This window comes from Staurois parvus, unplaced genomic scaffold, assembly GCF_062004578.1.
Source record: "Staurois parvus isolate SC_StPar_1 unplaced genomic scaffold, SC_StPar_1.0 ptg000106l, whole genome shotgun sequence".
Lineage (NCBI taxonomy): Eukaryota > Metazoa > Chordata > Amphibia > Anura > Ranidae > Staurois > Staurois parvus.
In genome coordinates, this window is record NW_028317902.1 from 6,198,569 (window position 1) to 6,222,982 (window position 24,414).

At 43.8% G+C, this 24,414-nt stretch overlaps 1 protein-coding gene across 2 annotated transcripts in view; it reads right to left on the minus strand.

Annotated features, from left to right (window-relative positions):
* RGS5 (regulator of G protein signaling 5) overlaps positions 1 to 24,414 on the minus strand; it is a 192,439-nt gene that overhangs the window by 95,036 nt on the left and 72,989 nt on the right. For both annotated transcript variants that reach the window (XM_089671527.1, XM_089671529.1), the window contains exon 2: positions 16,039 to 16,149. In XM_089671527.1, the coding sequence (XP_089527653.1) occupies positions 16,039 to 16,149 (111 nt within the window). The remainder of the gene's footprint in view (positions 1 to 16,038; positions 16,150 to 24,414) is intronic.

Here is a 24,414-nt window from a genome sequence, read left to right on the forward strand (position 1 = left end):
AGATAAGCGTGATTCGTCACTCCAGAGAACAGGTCTCCACTGTCTAGAGTACAGTGGCAGCGTGCTTTATACTACAGTATCTGATGCTTTGCATTGCACTTGGTGAAGTAAGGCTTGGCTACAGCTGCTCAGTCATGGAAATCCATTTCATGAAGTTCTCTACACACTGTTGTTGTGCTCATCTGAAGGCCACACGAAGTTTGGAGGTTATTGACTCTGCAGATAGTTGGCGACTTCTGTGCACTGTGCTCTTCAGCATGCGCTGACCCCGCTCTGTCATTTTACGTGACCTACCGCTTTTTGGCTGAGTTGCTGTTGTTCCAAGCTGCTTCCACTTTGTTACAATAACACTAACAGTGATCGTGGAATATTTAGTAGCTAGGAATTTTCATGGATAGACTTTTTGCATGAGTGGCAACCTATCACGGTACCAATGATTGGAGCGGTGTCCCAATATTTTTGGCAATATAGTTTATATACACTTTCCATCCACTTTATTAGGCACACCTTGCTATTTCCAGGTTGGGCCCCCTTTTGCCTTCAGAAATGCCTTAATTCTTTTTGGCTTAGCTTCAATAAGGTGTTGGAAACATTCCTCAGAGATTTTGGACCATATTGAGATGATACCTTTACGCAGTTGCTGCAGATTTGTCGTCTGTACATCCATGATGCGAATCTCCCATTCCACCAAATCCAAAAGATGCTCTATTGGATTGAGATCTGGTAACTTTGGAGGCCATTGGAGTACAGTGAACTCATTGTCATGCTAAAGAAACCAGTTTGAGATGATTTGAGCTTTGTGACATGGTGCATTTTCCTGCTGGAAGTAGCAATCAGAAGATGGGTACGCTATAGTCATATGGACATGGTCAGCAACAATACTCAGGTAGGCCGAGGCATTTAAATGATGCTCAATTAGTACTAAGGGGCTGAACGTGTACCAAGAAAATATTCCCAAACAGGTCCAAAGTTTTATTCTGTGGTCACATAGTGTAAACAAAGGAAACATTTCAGAGCCATGCAGGGCCTCTTCCTCAGGCAAGTGACCATAAGTTCTTTACATCAAGCGTACTAGGTTTCCAGCCTGTGATCACTGCAGCACCCAACTAAACCAAACAGCCATCTCCAGGAATGTGTGCATTGGCAATATTGTGATAAGAAATATCCCCCACTGCATTACCCTACCACCACCAGCCTGAACCATTGATACAAGTTCAAGATGGATCCATGCTTTCATGTTGTTTACACCAAATTCTGACCCTACTATCTGACTGTCGCAGCTGAAATTGAAACTCATCAGACCAGGCCAAATTTTTCCAATCTTCTATCATTCATTTTGGTGAGCCTGTGTGAATTGTAGCCTCCATTTCCTATTCTTAGGTGACAGGAGTGGCACCTGGTGTGGTCGTCTGCTGCTGTAGCCCATCTGCTTCAAGGTTTGACATGTTGTGTGTTCAGAAATGGTATTCTGCATACTTTGGTTGTAACAAGTGGTTCTTTAAGTTACTGTTGCCTTTCTATCATCTCAAACCAGTCTGCATATTCTCCTCTGACCTCTGACATCAACAAGGCATTTTCATCCACATAACTGCCGCTCTCTGGATATTTTCTCTTTTTTGGACCTTTCTCAGTAAACCCTAGAGATGGTTTAGCGTGAACATCCCAGTAGATCCGCTGTTTTTGAAATACTCAGACCAGCCTGTCTGGCACCAACAACCATGCCAAGTTTGAAATCACTTAAATTCCTTTCTTACCCATTCTGATGCTCGGTTTGAACTTCAGCAAGTCATCTTCACCACGTCTAGATTATGGCTAATTAGCAATTTGTGTTACTAAACAATTGAACAGGTGTACCTAATAAAGAGGCCGGTTAGAGTGTGTGTGTGTATATGTGTGTGTATATATATATATATATATATATATATATATATATATATATATATGTGTGTGTGTGTAGCGTCCTTGCCCTGGGCTGGCTAAATTTAGTGTATAGTTCTGCTGTAGCCAATTTACTTTTTAGGTCTAATCAGGTTTATGCCTAATCCTGGGGGCTGATTATGTCTGCCTCTGGAAAGATGTTCTAGACATAGTATGGATGGATCAGTCATTGGATTATGAATAGTTACCTGACACTAGCCAATCCCTGGGAGGCGAAAGCAGAATATATGGCTGGGGAGAAGATAAATGTTTGGGAGGATCTGATCAGAGCTCCCTTCTCCAGGGCCTTTTCCTCTGGGAGATGTTACTGCTGCTGGTCCTCTGTAGGTGTGATAGCTGAGGGCCTATGAGGGAAGCTGGACTGTAAGTAATACTAAACATTCGTATTTCTTTTTTCTTTAAAACAACAAATATGTCAAACGTACCTGCTCTGTGCAATGATGCTCTTCTTGGGTCCCCCGCCTCTTCTCGGGTTCCTGTCCCTTGCTGTGGGGGCACTCATGTGTGCTTGGTCCTGGGCCAGATATGTGTGTCCATAAGTCACACAGAACGTGGCTTGGCTCTGCCCCCATTCCCTCCTCACTGGCTGTGATTGACAGCAGCAGGAGCCAATGTCTCCTGCTGCTGTATCTGAGCCAGTGAGGAACGAGAGATATGAGAGATCCAAGAGAGCCTTAGCTTTCATGCATATTGCTGGATCGAGAGTGGGCTCAAGTAAGAATACGTGGGGGCTGGGGTAGAAGCTGCATGCAGAAGGTTTTTTGCTTTCATGCATAGAATGCATGAATGTAAAATAAAACCTTTTGCCTTTACATCCACTTTAAGGAAACTTTCTGAAGGAAACTTATCTGTGGAAGCTCACCTGGAGAGGTGGGTGGCTTTGACCTGAAGTTCCAGGTACAGAACTGCTCACAAGAAGAGGGACCAGACCAGATTACTGCTTGAGGACTGTGACAACTCGCATAGGATCTCAAGATTGACTGGCTGTCCCCTCTTTCTTCTGCATCATTTTGTGGTTGTTACTATAGGACCTAATGTTGCTGGAACAAGGATTTATCAATGAAGCTGCCCCCAAGATTTTGTGCCTTGAGTATTCTGCAACCTTAAACCATCCTCCTTGCATTTGTTCAGGATCTGCATTAAATCTCATTATTTACTCAGTGCAACTTATAAAATTCAAGTGAAAGATATAACACCAACATGTCAGAATAAAATTTGAAAATATCAAAAACAGAATCACTGAGTTCGAAAAAGGATCACCCCCTTATGCCAGTATTTTGTTGAACCACCTTTTGCTTTAAAGTGATACTAAACCCAGGACCCTGCATTCACTATATCTGGTCTCCCACAGTACACACTACATGGAAATTCAATTATTTTAGTAAATATAAACTGCTAAATACCTTTTCTCATCAGCAGTTAGAGCAGTCTTGTGACTTCAGCAGAGCACTGGTTAAAGCTTGTAGGAGGAGTTTTCTTTCTGTTCTAGGAGGATGTGAAACCCCCTGACCTCTGTCTGGACAGTGCTGATTGGCCCTGTGCTGATCGCATGCACCAAGGGAAAAAAAAAAAACCTCTCTAGCAATACACACCAAACTGAGCATGTGCAGAAGAGCTGTGGGTTCAGTCTGTATCAGGTGGACATTTCAGCAAGAGTAGGGACAGAGAAGAAAGAATTGAACAGCCTTTTTACACAATGCAGGTTAACCCCTTAGGTTCCACAGTGAGTATAACAAGCATGCTTTACTGCATATACAGATTGATTTCACTGTTGTGGGTTTAGTAACACTTTAATTCAAGCTTTAGTCTGGTGAGATATGTCTCTACTATCTTTGCCCATCTAGACTTTGTAATATTTTCCTACTCTTCTTTGCAGAACTGCTCGTTTTTCCTATGTACTTTGGATCATTGTCATGTTAGAAGGTAAACCTTCTTTCCATTGACAACTTTCTGGCAGAGGGCAGCAGACTTTGATGGTATTTTCCCCCATCCATATTTCCTTCTATCTCTACAAGTGCTCTAGTCCCTGATGCAGAGAACCACCCCCATAACAGGATATTACCACCTCCATGCTTTACTATAGGAATGATGTTATTTTGATGGTGAGTTGGATGAGTATTGGATTTCCTCCAGACATGTCATTTAGTGTTGAGGTTAAATAATTCAATTTTAGTCTCATCTGACCAGAACACCTTTTTCCATGTGGCCTCAGAATCTTCAAGGTGCATTTTGGCAAAGCTTCAGTTGCACTACTAGGGACTGAAATGCTCCAGGAAAGCTATTTTTATGCTGAGCTATTTAAAATGACCACAGCTGATCACAGTTGAAAGTCAATTGGCTTTGTGTGCCATTGAAAAAGTGATTGACTATACCTGGTTGAGTTTACAAGTCATTTTTAGGAGGGGGGATCCTTTTTCCAACTCAATGATTCTGTTTTTGAATTAAAAAAAAAAATTCTGACATGTTGGGGTTATATCTTTCACTTGGATGTTATAAGTTGCACTGAGTAAATACAGCTGGATAAAACAAAAACTGTGTCTGTGTTCATTTCAGGCTGAAAAGCAACAAAATGTGATTATTTTAAAGGGGGCGATTATTTCCTATACCCACTGTATATATATATATATATATATATATATATATATATATACACTGTATATATGCACATTGTATACTGTATATATTATATACTGACAACTTCATAAAATGATTAATACTTAGAGTCCATTGATTGAGAAACTGAAAAAAAAAAATCATGCAGGGAACATCAGAGAGTTCAAAGTCCATTCTGTAGCAACCATCTGGAAATTATCCCAGTTGATATTGGTACATTAGCCTAAAATGTGTTTTTTTTTTATTTTGGTTGAAGCACTTAGGCACTTAACACATTATAAGTGATCTTTGCATAACATTGTCCTACTTATTGTTAAGACCACTTCCTGTATTAAATTATTGGAAGTGCCATAAAACCCACACAGGTCTTCTACAGATCCAGGCACATATGCACAGCTCCATCAAAATGTATACAAATGAAAAAAAAAACACAATAAAAGATTAAAATTAACAAAAATTTGTGACTCTGAAAAGGAAGCTTCTTCTGTATTCTGCATTTTTTTAAATATGTGTGCATCTTTTGCAAAGCATGTTTTTTTTCCTATACACATTTAGGGCCAGGTTTCTGTATAGCTATCATAGCTATCATGGGCCATGTCCTAGTACAGCAGGTCTGCTAGAAGTGCAACACAATGGGGACAATTAATAAAAAGTGTGAGATAATTTCTGTTTTAACTGGTGTCATAGCCATAGATGTAGCTATTGAGGAAAAGAAATAAATTAGTAAACTAAATATTTGCTGTTATAACTAACACGAAAACAGCTATACATTTTAAGGGTATGTCAGAGGTAGTAGGGCTGATTTACCAAAGAAGTACATTATTCAATAAGCCAAATGACCCTTTTCAACACCCAAAGGGGGCCAAATTCGTAAAAACATAAGAACTTCCTCTGCTCACAATGAATGAATTGATTGATTGATATGAGTGCAGCTTTAACAAGCTAAGTGAAAAATACACTCCCCTTTAATTTATAAAGCCCATGTTGAGAAACAGTTGCTACCTGCACGTGTCTTTTTCATCTTGACAGAATTTTAGCCATTTTGGGTCCTTATCAAACTCTATTCCCAGACATGCCATATGGAGTTTGTTTTGCTTCCGTTAAATGTAGGAATTTAAATAGCTACTGACACATTGATGACAGCAAACATGCAGTATATTGATCAGTGATGTATCACTAAGCATTTAATGTTGCATTCTCCATACAAAACATATGCCTCTATGGTGAAAAATTTGCAAAATCTGGAGCAATGGATAAGTTAACTGTTTAGCCAATCAGATTAATTTTCTAAAACTGAAATCCAATTAGATATAACAAACAACACAATTTACTGCAGTTATGTATTGATATAAATTATTGAAAATCAGTACATGTATTTTTAAATGCAGCACACTTAATTTGAATCTTAACACCAGCTTCTAGTAAAAATCTTTCTAGTACAACTCAAGTAGGGCATATTGCAAGTAATGGCAGAAGGAAATAGAAGAGAGATGAGCTTTTCCGTCTGATGCTGCTTCACCCTCCATTTTCTAAGGTTGGCAGCAGGATGGTGACCTAGCTGTATTGCTTAACCTCAGTACAGAAAAGTGAGGTCACCATCCTGGCTTTGCTGGCAGGGTTATGTAAATTTCAGGATTGCCTAGACCACAGGTGTCAAACACAAGGCCAGCAGGCCGAATCCGGCCCTCCCCTGGTCTCAGCATTCAGCCAACTCTGGTAACTGACTCCACTCCTCCTCTGTTCCTCCTCCAGACCCTGCACTTTCTGCTTTCCAGCTCTTCCCCCAAAAAAGGTGCACGGTGATGTTAGGGAGGATGTAGGATTCTTGATATCTGATGTAAAGGGGGGTGGGATGCTCTGGACATCTAGTTTTACAGATACAACTGGCCCTTTGAGGACAACCATAATGCAGATATGGTCCATGATGAAATGGAGTTTGACACCTCTGGCCTAGACAAATTCCAGCATTTTATAAGATAAGACATCTCATCTACAGTACGTTTTTCAACAGTGTGTTTAGCTGTTTGCCTGGAGGTTGACCTAAAAGGGTCTTATATAATTTTTTAGTATGATTGAATTTTTACATATTAAGGATTACAAGTTCATCAAACATCCTTTATATAATGCAGACTGGTGGTAACCACATACATTGCAACACAAACCTCATATGCAACAGAAGAGACAACATAGTTTATAGAGATGAGCGAAGAAATGAAAAATTCGATTCGACTGATTCGGCGAATTCGTGGACAATATTCGATTCGAGTCGAATAAATTCGCTGTGAATTTAACTTAAAAAAGGGTGTTTCTAGGCTTCAGAGAGACTTAATATTAGTGCAGAACACTGTACCTTTAATTTAAATGCCCTTGGAGTCTGCTGGGGAAGAGAAATAATACTGTCTGTCAGTATGACATGCAGATGAGTGCCGTCGATCTTAGAATCACTGCACACTTCACTCCTTTGGCCAGTCACGGGGCCAAAACCAGTGTTTGGAGCCACAGTGTGGCGGTGGAGGCAGCAGCAATGGGAGGCCATACAGCAACCTATGACAAAATGGAAACCAGCAGGAGCGTGAGGAGACCTGAAAGTGGCACATGGCAGAGTGGGAGCAATGGGAGGCGGTACAGGGACCCAGGTCACACTGTGGGCCCAGCAGCAGCGTGACCAGGCGGTACGGGGGCCCATGGCCGATATGGGGCTTGGTGGCACCTATGGAAGGCCTGTAATCTGCCAGCAACCTATGACAAAATGGACAACCGCAGGAGTGTGAGGAGATTTCAAAGTGGCACATGGCAGAGTGGAAGCAATGGGAGGCCGTACAGGGACCCAGGTCACACTGTGGGACCAGCATCAGCGTGAACAGGCGGTACGGGGGCCCATGGCCGATTTGACCTCATTCATCCCATAGTCCTGCCGACTCACGAATAGCGTGGCCTCCTCAAAGGGCCTGAGCAAGCGCAGGTGTCACACATGAGCTGACAATGGCTGACATCTAAGTTACACAGGGAGTACCTTTATCCGCTTTTAACATCAGGAAATCTGTGATGGCCTTTAGCTGTTCGTAAAGGCGGTCTAACATATGTAGGGTTGAATTACACCTTGTTGCAACGTCACAGCATGAGGAGTCGGTACGGGGGCCCATGGCAGATTACATGTCTGGCAGCAGCAATGGGAGGCCCGTAATCTGCCAGCACCCTATGTCAAAAAATTTAACACACCAGCAGTGTGAAGAGACCTGAAAGTGGCACATGGCAGCAGAGTGTGGCGATGGAGACAGCAGCAATGGGAGGCCGTACAGGGACCCATGACAGACTCTAGACTTGGCAGCAGCATGAGGAGGCGGTATATAGGGGCCCATGGCAGATTAGGGGCCTGGCAGCAGCTATGTGAGGCCCGTAATCTGCCTGCACCCTATGTCAAAAAATTAAACACACCAGCAGTGTGAAGAGACCTGAAAGTGGCACATGGCAGCAGAGTGTGGCGATGGAGACAGCAGCAATGGGAGGCCGTACAGGGACCCATGACAGACTCTAGACTTGGCAGCAGCATGAGGAGGCGGTATATAGGGGCCCATGGCAGATTAGGGGCCTGGCAGCAGCTATGTGAGGCCCGTAATCTGCCTGCACCCTATGTCAAAAAATTTAACACACCAGCAGTGTGAAGAGACCTGAAAGTGGCACATGGCAGCAGAGTGTGGCGATGGAGACAGCAGCAATGGGAGGCCGTACAGGGACCCATGACAGACTCTAGACTTGGCAGCAGCATGAGGAGGCGGTATATAGGGGCCCATGGCAGATTAGGGGCCTGGCAGCAGCTATGTGAGGCCCGTAATCTGCCTGCACCCTATGTCAAAAAATTAAACACACCAGCAGTGTGAAGAGACCTGAAAGTGGCACATGGCAGCAGAGTGTGGCGATGGAGACAGCAGCAATGGGAGGCCGTACAGGGACCCATGACAGACTCTAGACTTGGCAGCAGCATGAGGAGGCGGTATATAGGGGCCCATGGCAGATTAGGGGCCTGGCAGCAGCTATGTGAGGCCCGTAATCTGCCTGCACCCTATGTCAAAAAATTAAACACACCAGCAGTGTGAAGAGACCTGAAAGTGGCACATGGCAGCAGAGTGTGGCGATGGAGACAGCAGCAATGGGAGGCCGTACAGGGACCCATGACAGACTCTAGACTTGGCAGCAGCATGAGGAGGCGGTATATAGGGGCCCATGGCAGATTAGGGGCCTGGCAGCAGCTATGTGAGGCCCGTAATCTGCCTGCACCCTATGTCAAAAAATTTAACACACCAGCAGTGTGAAGAGACCTGAAAGTGGCACATGGCAGCAGAGTGTGGCGATGGAGACAGCAGCAATGGGAGGCCGTACAGGGACCCATGACAGACTCTAGACTTGGCAGCAGCATGAGGAGGCGGTATATAGGGGCCCATGGCAGATTAGGGGCCTGGCAGCAGCTATGTGAGGCCCGTAATCTGCCTGCACCCTATGTCAAAAAATTTAACACACCAGCAGTGTGAAGAGACCTGAAAGTGGCACATGGCAGCAGAGTGTGGCGATGGAGACAGCAGCAATGGGAGGCCGTACAGGGACCCATGAGAGACTCTGGACTTGGCAGCAGCATGAGGAGGCGGTATATAGGGGCCCATGGCAGATTAGGGGCCTGGCAGCAGCTATGTGAGGCCCGTAATCTGCCTGCACCCTATGTCAAAAAATTAAACACACCAGCAGTGTGAAGAGACCTGAAAGTGGCACATGGCAGCAGAGTGTGGCGATGGAGACAGCAGCAATGGGAGGCCGTACAGGGACCCATGAGAGACTCTGGACCTAGCAGCAGCATGAGGAGGCGGTATATAGGGGCCTATGGCAGATTAGGGGCCTGGCAGCAGCTATAGGAGGCCCGTAATCTGCCAGCACCCTATGTCAAAAAATTAAACACACCAGCAGTGTGAGGAGACCTGAAAGTGGCACATGTTTGAGGCATGATTCATGGCGGATTTAGTCAGTTGTGTCAGGAACTGGTGGTTTGAAATCCAGACTAATCCACGCCTGATTCATTTTCACAAACGTGAGTCTCTCCACACTTTGGGTGGACAGTCGTGTCCTCCGCGGAGTTACAATACCTCCTGCCGCACTAAACACGCGCTCCGATGCCACGCTACTGGCCGGGCATGACAGCCTTTCAAGGGCAAATTCAGCTAGTTGGGGCCAAAGGTCAAGTTTCGTTGCCCAGTAGTCAAGGGGATTGTCTACCTCGGTTGGCAGGGTGCTGTCCAAGTAGGCCCAAGCCTGTTGTTTGAGCTCCTGCTCCAGGTCCACCTGATGCTGCTGCTGCTGCTGCGGCTGGTTAGTAGTTTCCTCACTGCGCTGGTGAAGAAAGCTACTCATCATCGACTGCAGACTGAGGCAGCCACTGCTGGTGGAGCTGCCACTGCTCCTACCACCCCACCCCTCCCCTGCTGCCATGCCAGCGGAACGCGAGCGCACAGGGCCCACAGTGTCTGAGGATGGACGTTGGCGCACAAAGGCAGAGACCAACTGACTACATAGGTGGTTTTTATAGTACGTAATTTTGGCCTCCCTCTCAGCAGGTGTGAAAAAGGCCACCATTTTGGACCGGTAGCGAGGGTCCAACAAGGTGGACAGCCAAAAGTCATCCCTCTGTCTGATGGTTATTATTCGGCTGTCGCTACGCAAGCAACCGAGCATGCTATGGGCCATTTGTGCCAAGGAATGCGAGGGACTCCCTGCCTCCATCTCCACAGCATACTGCCACGGTGCGTCTGGGTCCTCTGTCTCCTCCTCCTCCTCCTCTACCAGATGCTCCTGCTCCTCCACTCCTGTCCGCTGAGTGGAAAAACCACCCATTTCACTCAATAATTCCTGAGCACAAATGTCCTCCTCTACCTCCTCCTCTTCTTCCTGTCCTGCCCCCACAGGGGTCATGTGGCGTTGAGATCTGTGCGCCACGTCTACCGCACCCTGACCAGCCATTGTTAACAGCATTTGTTCCAGGACGTGCAACAGAGGAATGACGTCGTTCATCCCATAGTCCTGCCGACTCACGAATAGCGTGGCCTCCTCAAAGGGCCTGAGCAAGCGGCAGGTGTCACGCATGAGCTGCCAATGGCTGACATCTAAGTTACACAGGGGAGTACCTTTATCCGCTTGTAACATCAGGAAATCGGTGATGGCCTTTCGCTGCTCGTAAAGGCGGTCTAACATGTGTAGGGTTGAATTCCACCTTGTTGCAACGTCGCAGATCAGGCGATGCTGTGGAATTCCGTTCTGCCGCTGCAGCTCAATGAGGGTGTTCTTTGCGGTGTAGGAATGGCTGAAATGCATGCACAGTTTACGTGACATTTTAAGGATGTCTTGCAGTGGGATGGTGGATTTTAGGAACCGCTTGACAACCAGATTGAACACGTGAGCCATGCATGGCGCATGGCACAACCTTCCTTGACGCAGAGCAGACACCATGTTTTTTCCGTTGTCAGTCAACATGGTTCCGATTTTTAGTTTGCGCGGAGACAGCCATCTGTCGATTTCTCTGTTCATTACACTCAGCAGTTCCTCCCCTGTGTGACTACGTTCGCCAAGGCATACCAGGTGCAGCACAGCGTGACACCGTTGCGCCCTGCACATGTGATATGCCGGTCGGGTAATGGGACTTGGCACGGGGGTGGCGGCTGAGGACACGGCGGAAAAAGAGGTGGTAGAGGCGGACATGCTTGCTGGACCAAGGACGTGCAAACGTGGAGGCAAAAGCGTCGTGACCTGTCCAAGTTGCTGGTGCGGCTGTGCCGGCACCACGTTCACCCAGTGGGCCGTAAATGACATGTACTGTCCCTGACCGTAGTTACAGCTCCACACGTCGGCGCTGCCGTGCACTTTGGCAGAGACCGACATGCTCAAAGACTGGCCCACCATCTCTTCTACATGTGAATGCAGGGCTGGCACTGCCTTTTGGGCAAAGAAATGACGGCTTGGCACTCTCCACCGCGGCGCGGCACAAGCCATCATTTCTCGGAAAGGTGCTGAGTCCACCAGTTGGAAAGGGAGGGACTGCAGCACCAGCAACTTGGACAGGAGGACGTTCAGCTTTTGCACCGTCGGGTGCGTGCTCGCAAACTGTTGTCTCTTGGATACGGATTCCAAGAAAGACTGTTGACGGAATCCGAGAAGAGGAGTAGCAGGAGAAGGAGCATCTGAACGAGCGGAAGATGCCAATGAGCGACAACTCCCCTCAGCAGAGGTGTTGGAGCCTTGACTGGCTGATAGAGGGCGATTGACGACGTCGGGTGACGGAGCAAGTAACGGAGCGGGTGATGGAGCGGGGGCTGGGGCAGGCAGAACCGCCGTATGTTTATCACGGTTTTCCCAGGCCACCGAATGGTGACGCTGCATATGCTGACGCAACGCTGTAGTCCCAACATGGGCCCCCTGGCCACGCTTGCATTTCTGGCCACATAGTCGACATACGGCTACGTTTACTTCCTCGGGCGGCTTGAGGAAAAATTGCCACACCACCGAGTAGGAAACTTTGCCCCCGCTACTCTTCACTGGCTGACTGCTACTTCCTCCGTGCGCACCGGCACCACTACTGGCCGTGGTGGTAGGCTGCAGTGGAGCTGGTGCTCTACTCCGTGGACGTTTGGCTCCACTGACACTGATGCGACCCTGCTGCTGTCTCCTGGGCAACCCACCGACTGTTTTGCTCGCTGCCAAGCTGCCACCCTCTTCTCCTGATGATGCGGAAGAAATTGCCTGATGACGACGAGGCTGCCAAGTGCGATCAACCTCCTCATCATCAAGTAGGGTCTCCGCCTCACTACTAGCCCCCTCGGCTGCGTGTGGGTCAGGAGACAGACCTGTCTCTAGACCGGCTACCGAGCCACTCTCCTCGCCAGTACTTGTTCGCTTGGCTGCTGAAAAGGCCGATGTCTCCCCCCGTTCCTGACCGCCCTCTGTTAGCTCTTCCTCACTGTACAGTGGGGCTGAGCCCACAGCATGCGATACTTCGCTTGGTGAGGGAACAGCAAAGGACAGGGGCAGGTAGAGGACACGTGATTTCAGTGGGCTTGGTCCCGGGCCATGCCAACTAACGGTTGTGTCTGACGTACCCACCGACCGTTGGCTGTAGGTGTCAGAGGTGACCTGGGAAGAGGAAGACGACCGAGCCAACCAATCAATGACGGCAGGGTTGTCGGTGGAGACACGACCGCTGGATGACACCGGGAGCACTGGCCTCTGGCTGCGAATACTGCTGCCTCGACCCCTTCCTCTGCTGCCACGTCTGCTCGCTCCTAAAACATTGCCTCCTCTGCCACTCCTCTGCATGTTGTCTGACATACTATTTAATTCAACGATTAGGTGTCCCTGAGTAACAATTCTCTGGCACTCAGTAACAATTCTGTCTGTCCCTGAGTATGAATTCTGTGGCCCTGAGTAACAATTCTGTGTCTGTGCGAGTAACAATTCTGTGTCTGTGCGAGTAACAATTCTGTGTCTGTGCGAGTAACAATTTTGTGTCTGTGCGAGTAACAATTCTCTGGCACTCAGTAACAATTCTGTCTGTCCCTGAGTAACAATTCTCTGGCACTCAGTAACAATTCTGTCTGTCCCTGAGTAACAATTCTCTGGCACTCAGTAACAATTCTGTCTGTCCCTGAGTATGAATTCTGTGGCCCTGAGTAACAATTCTGTGTCTGTGCGAGTAACAATTCTGTGTCTGTGCAAGTAACAATTTTGTGTCTGTGCGAGTAACAATTCTCTGGCACTCAGTAACAATTCTGTCTGTCCCTGAGTAACAATTCTCTGGCACTCAGTAACAATTCTGTCTGTCCCTAAGTAACAATTCTCTGGCACTCAGTAACAATTCTGTCTGTCCCTGAGTATGAATTCTGTGGCCCTGAGTAACAATTCTGTGTCTGTGCGAGTAACAATTCTGTGTCTGTGCAAGTAACAATTTTGTGTCTGTGCGAGTAACAATTCTCTGGCACTCAGTAACAATTCTGTCTGTCCCTGAGTAACAATTCTCTGGCACTCAGTAACAATTCTGTCTGTCCCTGAGTAACAATTCTCTGGCACTCAGTAACAATTCTGTCTGTCCCTGAGTATGAATTCTGTGGCCCTGAGTAACAATTCTGTGTCTGTGCGAGTAACAATTCTGTGTCTGTGCAAGTAACAATTTTGTGTCTGTGCGAGTAACAATTCTCTGGCACTCAGTAACAATTCTGTCTGTCCCTGAGTAACAATTCTCTGGCACTCAGTAACAATTCTGTCTGTCCCTGAGTAACAATTCTCTGGCACTCAGTAACAATTCTGTCTGTCCCTGAGTATGAATTCTGTGGCCCTGAGTAACAATTCTGTGTCTGTGCGAGTAACAATTCTGTGTCTGTGCAAGTAACAATTTTGTGTCTGTGCGAGTAACAATTCTCTGGCACTCAGTAACAATTCTGTCTGTCCCTGAGTAACAATTCTCTGGCACTCAGTAACAATTCTGTCTGTCCCTGAGTAACAATTCTCTGGCACTCAGTAACAATTCTGTCTGTCCCTGAGTAACAATTCTCTGGCACTCAGTAACAATTCTGTCTGTCCCTGAGTAACAATTCTCTGGCACTCAGTAACAATTCTGTCTGTCCCTGAGTAAAAATTCTGTGGCCCTAATAACGTTTCTGTGGCCCTAAGTAACAATTCTCTGGCACTGAGTGAAAATTCTGTCTGTCCCTGAGTATGAATTCTGTGGCCCTAACTAGCGTTTCTTTGTCCCTAAATAACGATTCTGTGGCCCTCATTAACAAGTCTGTGTCCCTGAGTAATGGTTCTCTGTCCCTAAGTAACTTCTCTCTGTCCCCAATTATCGTTTCTGTGGCCCTAACTCTGTCCCTGTCCCTAGTACAGAGCGGTCTGCCTCTGTTCAATGACTGCAGGCAAATGAAGATTTCCAAAATGGCCGCTATATATACCTCGACCATTACACAGTGCTGGCTGGCTGGCTGCTGATTGGCTGATGCGATCACATGTCGTTGAGGAATGCATTATGGGGCAGCGCGCCTTGTCTGCGCGCCTTCCCCGACATCCCCGCTCCGTCGCCGCACATGTCAGCCGCCATTTTCGGAAAGATTTCGATTCGCGCGTCCGAATTAGGCTGTTTTTCGGATTCGGCACGAATCGAAATTTTTCCGATATTCGACTCGAATTCCACTTCGGATACTTCGATTCGCTCATCTCTAATAGTGTAGCAATTCTCGGCCAATTTAAGAAAAACAAACCAGGAAAGCAAACAATCAGATCACTAACAAATTCTGCCCATTCAAGCTGGCATGATGAGATCACTACTTAGCTCCACCCTTACACGTTTTGTCCTACAGAACTTCTTCTAAGGGGTATCGGTTCTTTCTCTGCATATGAGATTTTGTTGCATTGTATGCAGTTACCGCCAATCTGCATAAAGGAGAGAGTCATCTATGCAACTGGGATCAGTATAAAGTGCTGTGGGACTTCTTTTGTGATGAGATCTGACATTCTGGTAAGCAGGTTTGTTGGGTGATGGTTGGAGCACTGGTGCTGGTAGGAAGAAAAAAGCAACCGAATGCCTGAGCTTCTGCACTGGACATTGGACTCCACAATGTCAATATCCCCACACATGTATGAAAGGAATGCAAGCCTTGCTGCCCTTAACAGACCAGGGAAATCCAAAGAGAACTGCATATGAAAAAACAAAAAGAGGTGCACGGGCCTAGCGCATTACCTTTAAAAATGAGATTTATTGATAAAAGCAAAATACTCACGAGAGAAATAAAATCAAATGGAAAGCATGTCACAAGAGATGCAGTGTGGTCCAAGACCCTGAAGGTAGTCTGGTGGGGGACTGTAGACCTCTGGATAGCTGGTGGCTGATGTGTTTTGAGTTTGTACCTCTTCCTCAGAGACATGCTTTCCATTTGATTTTATTTCTCTTGTGAGTATTTTACTTTTTATCAATAAATCTCATTTTAAAGGTAATGCACTAGGCCCATGCGCCCTCTTTTTGTCTTTTCATATACGGAGCACTGTTGCTGGTGAAGGCTTTCAAGGGAGTCATTTTTACTTTGGACTTTTTCCTTAAGCCTGATCTTTAAATTGCAACTCACATTTTGATTGCTGGTTATTGAGACTGAAATGCAGTATGTCATTTTGAATTTATCCACAAGCAACGCAACACACTTTTTGTATATATTTATTCCAGATATTGTGGTGTTCAGTTATGTGAGTGTTGCTGTTTTTATTGATTATTTTGGATTGTGTTTTTTTTAGAACTAAGTGCAGTTTGCCTGCACATTAGCTACTAAATACCTGTGTGCTCAGAAGGGGAACTCTGCATTGAGAAATGTTTGGGACTACATTCTTTTTGGGAAATGACAGCTGCAATATGAATGGCTGCTACTGGAATTTTTTTTCTCAAATTTTCTATTGACCGATGCACATAAAGCAACATACTTGAGGGTCTTGATTTGCTTCTCAGGCTTTTCAGGGTATGGGATAATCAGGTCGATGGCAGTGTCCGGCTTCTGGAGAAGGGTACCAAGTTTGCTCTTTATCTCCTTGGCTCTAAAGAGAAAAAAAGCAAAATATTGAATTAGGTAGTTGTTTGTTATTATGCTGTCTTTCTAACGATTAGCCAATAGCTAGCTAGGAAAACTGACAAAAGAAGCGTTGAGTTTCATTCCATTTACTTCTGTGAATAGTTCTGTAAAACTGCAATACAATGAACACTAGAGATGAGCGAATCGAACCTGGCGAAGTGGAATTCGTTTCGAATTTCAGGAAAAATTCGATTTGCATCGAATCCGAATTTTAGCAAACTTCGGGTGCACGAATCAAATTTTTCCCGATCAGCCGGTAAAAGTGTCACTGCAGAGAGCTCCGCTATTTCTGACAGTTCTGACAGTTCATTTACAGCGGTTGAAACATTGTATCTATTTGTTTCCATTTAGGATACAGATGTTTTTATTCGGAAATAAATAGATACAATGTTTCAACCGCTGTAAATGTGAAGGAACTGTCAGAGAACTGTCAGAAATAGCGGAGCTCTCTGCAGATACACTTTTTGCTGTACTGGAATACTTCTTCTTTTCATTCTTCTTCTTCTTCTTCTTTTCATTCTTCTTTTCATTCTTCTTCTTCTTTTCATTCTTCTTCTTCTTTTCATTCTTCTTCTTCTACTTTTCATTCTTCTTCTTTTCATTCTTCTTCATCTTTTCATTCTTCTTTTCATTCTTCTTCTTCTTCTTTTCATTCTTCTTTTCATTCTTCTTTTCATTCTTCTTCTTCTTTTCATTCTTCTTTTCATTCTTCTTCTTCTTCTTTTCATTCTGCTTCTTCTTCTTTTCATTCTTCTTCTTCTTCTTCTTCTTCATCGTGCCCCGTGACTGCCCAAATGAGTGAAGTGTGCAGTGATTCTAAGATCGACGGCACTCATCTGCATGTCATACTGACTGACAGTATTATTTCTCTTCCCCAGCAGACTCCAAGGGCATTTAAATTAAAGGTACAGTGTTCTGCACTAATATAAAGGCTCTCTGAAGCCTAGAAACCCTTTAAATAAGTTAAATTTGCGGCGAATAAATTCGCATCGAATCGAATTTCTCCCGCAAATTCGGCGAATCAGCCGAATCGAATTTTTGAATAATTCGCTCATCTCTAATGAACACATTTGCATACAATGAACACATTTCTTAAGGGTAGCTACAAGTCACATTGAATACACTGAAATGCAATCTAGCTATGTATGTGGCTTTAACAAACACAATGAAATAACTTACAGGCATATGCGTATCAAAGGGAGAATGGAGGAGACCTTCACTGGTGTTCTTCTACAAGCTAAAAAGGCTGCAGTGGTTTATGGGCATGCTTATTCTTAACAAACATGAGATACTTTCTGTTCTTTATTGATAAGTGTGCAATTGCAGTGAACGCTCAATTGATGTCTCCCTACTCAACACAAATATGATATACAGAACAATAGATGACACATATCTAATATTTCTGTTTCTTTAAGGAAAACTTTTTGTTACACATATAAGTTCTACCCAAACTATTTTGGCAGTTTGTGTTATTAAAAATTTAATTTTCATTTCAATCTGCAGCTAGCATTCATTTTATAAAACTGCCAAAAAAACTGCAGCCAAAGCAAATTAAACTTGGTGCTCAGAAATACCCCAAGGGCTCATGCACACAGGGCATTTTTGCAGCCACTTTTAGGGGCATCAGGCATTTTTTTTGTACAGCTTCCAAATGCCCCTCCCAGGGGCGGACTGACCATTTGGAAACTTGGGCACTGCCCGAGGGCCCAGGGTCAGTAGGGGGCCCCATGAGATGTTCCTGGTACCTTTTTCATAGGCTGTTTTGAGTTTGGGCAAGGACACAGGGGCCCCATGATCCCCTATTGCCCGGGGGCCCCATGAGTTGTCAGTCCGCCCCTGGCCCCTCCATGCTATCCAATATGTCCATGCACACATAGACTTTTAGAAGCTTTTAGTGGCAGGGGATTTTAGGAGCTGTAAAAAAAAACCCACTGCCAGTGCATCCAGGAGTAGCAGCATTGTGGCAGAAAAAATGCTTGATGTGTGTAAATGCTCCTAAACCTGCCTGAATGCAACTTAACGCATGTTAATGATAGGCGTGTTTAGTGCTTGAGCATAAATAAATCAAAACTCTGGCCAATGAAATGAATTAACACCCAAATTCTTGACACCTGTAAATGAGCCTAGACCCTTGGAAAGGCATTAGACACTTTTGCAAGTGTCAAGCATTTTTTCTGCCAAAACACTGCTGCCAAGAGGAGCAATGTTTTTAAAGGTCCTGAGTGCATGGGGCCTTAATTCCAAGTCTCTGGGAATGAGACTGGCTTATTACTTTTATCAGATCTCTGCACACTTATAGGAATGGTGACATCACCACCCTACTTCTCCACCTATATCCAATCAGAGAATGTGTTGCATTTATAGAGAGTTTGCAAAGTGTTTCCTGAATGGCGCCAGCACTCAGCGTGAAACCTTCTGTGTTCACAATGCAGCAGGCCAGCCACTCAGCACAGGACACAGGTGCATACTATAGTGATCTCCAGCTTCCACAGGGATCCCATGGGTATGGCACATACATCCAGCTTGGACCAATGTAGCCATAAAAACATTGCCATACCTGGATTCATCTAACTTATCTTTTAGTAACCTTAATCTGCACAGATACATTTCTGACAAGTCACAATATACTGCCATTGTATATTAACAAAAAACTGTACCTTTACCATTAAAAAGTAAGTGTAGATTCCTTTGACACGTAAAAAAATACCTTTAAGTGTTATACTTACACATTCACTAAAAAGTTAGTTACCAAAGAAATGGTCCAATAAATACAACACTTCTATTATACCAACATCATTGCGCCAATGTAATAAAGAGAGGAAATACACTCACTGGATGCTGATATTATTAAAAAACTCAAAATAATAATAAAAATGCCTATAAGCTAATCTGGATATGAGAGGATCTTCTCTGGAGTTTGTTTGGTGATATGCTGGATACACAGTAGTATGCTGAGTAATTACTAAACACATGAGGATCGTCCTTTGAAGTCTGTTTGGTGAATGCTGGATATATACTGACATGCTGGTTAATTACTAGCACATGGTGAGTGTGCATTTTGATGGGGTGTTTTTGAGCACTGAATACCACATTGCTTATGAAGGAGGATCTCATTACTTCATTTACTGAGGGTCATGTTTATATGGACTTTTCTGAATGGACTATATTGAGTTTCCCTATTTATTGATTTTTTGTTTGCACTATTAATATGCACTTATTTGGTGGTGGTTATAATTTGTTGTGTGATTTGGTTTGCGCTATTATTTGTGATTTGTATATTTTTCACATTTTTATTATTATACTTACACATTACTTAGCATGCAATTAAAGAAGAAGGTAAGTCAGCATATCAACAGCAGGTCCAGAGGTTTCTAGAAGATTGCTTTTATTCATTTATTTTTTATTCATTTAATTAATATCCTCACAAAAATACTATTTTTGGAAAGTTTCTTTGCAGTCATGTGGCAGCTAATCATCGGTGTGTGTTATTCACTGCAGAGCAGGGTGCGGAGATTTCCCCTAATAAGTGTCTTCAGTTAATGACCAGCAAAGAGTTTGCATGTTCTCCCTGTGCCTGCGTTGGTTTACGCTGGGCACTCCAGTTTCCTTCCATACTCCAAAGACATGCTGTTAGGTTAATTGACTCTATCAATTCTAAATTTGCCCTAGTATGTGTATGTGTGAGTTAGGGGCCCTAGATTGTAAGCTCCTTGAGAGCAGGGACCGATGTGAGATATTATTTATGGAAAAATTAGATGGCAAAAAAATTCATAAAATGTATCAAAATACAAATTTTCCACCTCACTTTTAGAAAGGTAAATTAATGTAACCAATCCAATGGTGTTTTTTTTAGACTGTTTATCGAAAAATTAGGTGGCAAAAAAAAAAAGAAATGTTCTTTCCTTGTTATGGTATACACAATTGTACAGCTATCTGCACTAGATCAATGTACTCAAAGAGCCATGACGGAGCCAGGACACTTATCTGTAAGGAAGCAGAGCTCTTACTTAGGAAGTCAACAGACAGTTAATAGATGAGGACACGACACACGTCATCCATCCTCTTTGACTGATATTCATATATTCAGGGTACTTTCATTTTTCTGTAGTTGTTTGATTTATATTTTTGTGAACTTTGCTCAGAGTGTACTTTTCACCTTAGTACAAATACAGGGTTGATTACCATGGCAACAGAGAAAGTAGCAGGAGACTGGAACAGCATTTTCATGATGTTCTATTGTGCCTTAGGTAATAACTTATTATCCAATAGTAAGTCTTGCAGTAGTGAGTATTGTACTCAGCATTTGCAAAACCTGTAAGACATGAAATATGTTGGTGTAGTTGCTGATCACATACATTTTTCTTGGTACCCTTTCACTTTAAATGTAAAAATTAGAAGAATGAACTTTGTTCAGTTGGGCTACATTCACACTGATCCATAGCATAAACGCATATGCATTTTTGCCGCTTTTTTGCCACATTTGTGATGAATTTTTACAGGACATCATGGATGCATTTTTTATGTTGCTTATGTTTTGCTGTGTTTTTGCCGCGTTTTCCATTAATTTCAATGAATTGGTGCTTTTTTGGTACATTTTTTTTAACCACTTGCCCTCCTGAGTATTTACTCCCCCCCCCCCCCCTTCATGACCAGGCCATTTTTTGAGTTACGGCGCTGCGGTATTTTAAGTGACAATTGCGCGGTCATGCAACGCTGCACCCAAATGAAATTTATTTTCTTTTTTTCCCACGAATTGAGCTTTATTTTGGTTGTATTTGATCACCTGTGTGTTTTTTATTTTTTGCGCTATAAGCAAAAAAAGACTGACAATTTTGAGAAAAAAAAAATATTTTGGACTTTTTGCTATTAAACATGTCCAGTAAAAAAATTTAAAAAAATCAAATTTCGTCATAAATTTAGGCCAAAATGTATTCTGCTACATGTCTTTGCTAAATAAAATCCCAAGCCGAGTAAATTAATTGGTTTACGTGAACGTTATAGCGTTTACAAATGGCGGTATAGATAATGGGATTTTTGTTTTGTTTTCTGCTAGTAATGGCAGCGATCAGTGACTTTTAGTGGGGATGCAGGACTGCAGTGGACATTCTGACACTGGGAGGAAACTAACTTGATGTCACTGACATCCCCAGTGACTTGCCATGGTGCATGTGGGCTGGCTGCCAGCACCATAGCAACCAGGGACACTCAAAGTTCCCAACATGTATTTGGAGTGTGAGAGGAAACCCGAATATCTAGAGAAAACCCCATGCAGCACAGGGAGAACATTTAGACGCCATGCAGTTAGTGTTTTGGCCTATATGAACCAAGAACCACAGTGCTGCAAGGCAGAAGTGCTATTCACTAAGCCACTGTGCTGCCCAATCAACTCTTCTAATAACCATAGGCTCTGATTTATTGAGTTGGCACTGAAGCTTTACATTTAGCATTGGGGAAGTTCTATCCCTTTGCATATGCGAATGGATCCAATGTAGGTATGACAATTGACTTGTTTGAAGCAAAAAAAAACCCCAGAAGGATCAGGTCATTGTCATAGCAGGAAGTTTTGTTAATGAGAACATTTTACAAATCCTGTTTACAGCTGTGGTTCAGGTTTATTCCAGCTGTCTTCATTGAGAAGAACACTATATACCAGAAAATGTCCTGTGTTCTTTTACTTGATGAAATTGCTTGTACATGTAATTTTTCTGGCTTCCTCTACATTTCTTTCAGGCTAGACATTAATAGCTTCCATAAGTGTGTTATTTTTGGGCCCCGAATTTGTACAAAATTGGCCAATTCCACAAGAGCAAGAGAACATTCTTCAGCATAATATGTAGCTATAATCTGTGGCACCTGGTCTACCAGATGTAATGCCTTTAGCTCTTGTCTCACAATTTGCATAATTTCTCTTTAAATGTATACTGCACCTTATTCATAACTTTGGTGTACAAAATCATAAACACACATGAGTCTGTGCGAAGTCCCAAAGACATGAAAGTTCCAGTCATCAACATGAGCGTAAATGCTTGCAAAATTGGAAAAATATGGAAGATGACATAATGAAGCTGGATTTATTCATTCATGTAAATTAACATTTTGCTGTTTCTATTACTTTTCCGATTTATTTGATATTTAGATCTTTGTTTGTATAGAGTAATTGTTGTTATGCTTAGAGTTCTTATAGAAATACCACAATAATGGCTAGATCCCTTGACTACAAACGCACCCTCAACACTTGATATGGCTTAGCTCACAGACTTCTAAAATTTTAACAGGTTCAAAGAAAATTCTGTGGCATATTGGGAACAATTAACTGCTGTGAATAAGGTAATAAGATATCCAGCAGGAAAACAAAAGATCATCAGTGTTGATTGTATATTGCAAATGCAGCCTGATAGGACAAAACTGACACTAGTGGCTACATGTGTAACATATACGCATTCACATTTGTGGAAGAATTAATAAAATACAACTGTTGGTGGCTGACTTATTATTTTAATGGTCACCCTCTATTTAATGTTGTTGGGTTTCTTTGATGTTAGAAATTCAAGTGGTATTTCAAAATATGTCAAGAAGACCCTGGTGTGAAGATATGCTGACTGCATTTAGAAAAGTATTTGCATGTAAAGTATAAATAAATAAATGAACCCCTAACAAGACAGCTAGCTAACTATATGCGGTTTCCGCTTCAGTAAGTAATTCAGGACCCTTAAGACACCTTCTCCTTATACATATAATAGATACAGTGTATCTTACATAGCATAGATGCTCCTGGTGCTTGCACTGAGCTGAAGGGTCTAGTAACAGTTAAAACCATGGCTCCCAACTGTACCTGTCAGGGTGTAAGCCAGAAGAGGAATGTGCAAAGACTTGGCACATTTGCCAATATCCAACATGTGTGCATGATAGTTCCTGGTGCCTTTTGAGTTTAATAAGGTTGACAGAAACTCTTAGATTTCACTGATTAGGCTTCAGCTCCCTGTACCCCATGTTCCCGTGTGCTCAGTACTCTTGGATTCCCAGTTACCAACCCAGCTTGCTTCTGGACTTGCCCCTCCTGGCTTCTCTCCTGGCTCTGACCTCAGCTTGCTCCATGGAGTTGCTGTTGTCTGCTCCCTGTGTATGACCTTGGCCTGCCTCAGACTACTCTCCTGTTTATATTCATGCCTTACTACCGCAACTGACCTTGGGTCCTGTTCCTGACTACGTTTCCTGTCCAGCCTAGACTACACACATTTCTGCCTGCATGTTCCAGTGTGCCACTCAAACCAGCTGCCATCTCTGTCAAATGAAAAAGAGAGGAAGGCGCCTCTAAGTGCAGTATTAACAATTTATTTAGTAAACAATGGAAAACTAGCACTTACAAGATAAACGGTTAAAAAGACTCATCGTGTGGTAATTAGATCCAGGTGGGACATCCAGCTGTCCAGCAGCAAGCTATGCCTATAGGATCAGGAAGTAGAGTCCAGGATGTGCCTGTGCATCAAAAATGAAGCTAGGAGAGCAGAGTCAGATGTAGCAGGTGAAGGGGGCGGTAATGCATTTCGTAGCATGCTCAATAGGCTCCTTCTTCCCCTCTGCTGATCCTATAGGCATAGTTTGCTGCTGGACAGCTGGATGTCCCACCTGGATCTAATTACCACAGGATGAGTCTTTTTAACCCTTTATCTTGTAAGTGCTAATTTTCCATTGTTTACTAAATAAATTGTTAATACTGCACTTAGAGGCGCCTTCCTCTCTTTTTCTTATTACTGCATTAGAGCCTTGCTTCCACTCTAAGAAGAGCTGCCTCAGTGTTACTGCTCCCATCCATCCCTGATATCCATCTGGCACCTTTATCTTACAGCTACAGAGGTTGAGCTCCAAAAAGCGCACCCTATATAATATACATTTTCATCTCTGTCAAATGAAGGGGCTTCGCTATCACGTACCTGTCCGGCAACAGCACAGCTGGCAACACATGCTTCTTTGGGCTCAGCATCTCCTGTTATCATCCTCAGGGGTGTTATGCACTCATGTGCAAGGGAAGCCCTCTAATCACTTTGGCCTCAAGACCAGGGGTACTTGACAACCTCATTTGAAGGGACTGTCCCTCTTTTGAGACCAAATCCCTCTGTCCCTCGTGCAGGCTCAGTTGTCCCTATTATTGGTCTGATATGAACATCTCTATAGAAAACATACTATTTATTACCTAACGTGTTATGATGTACTACATTTTTTATCCAACCTC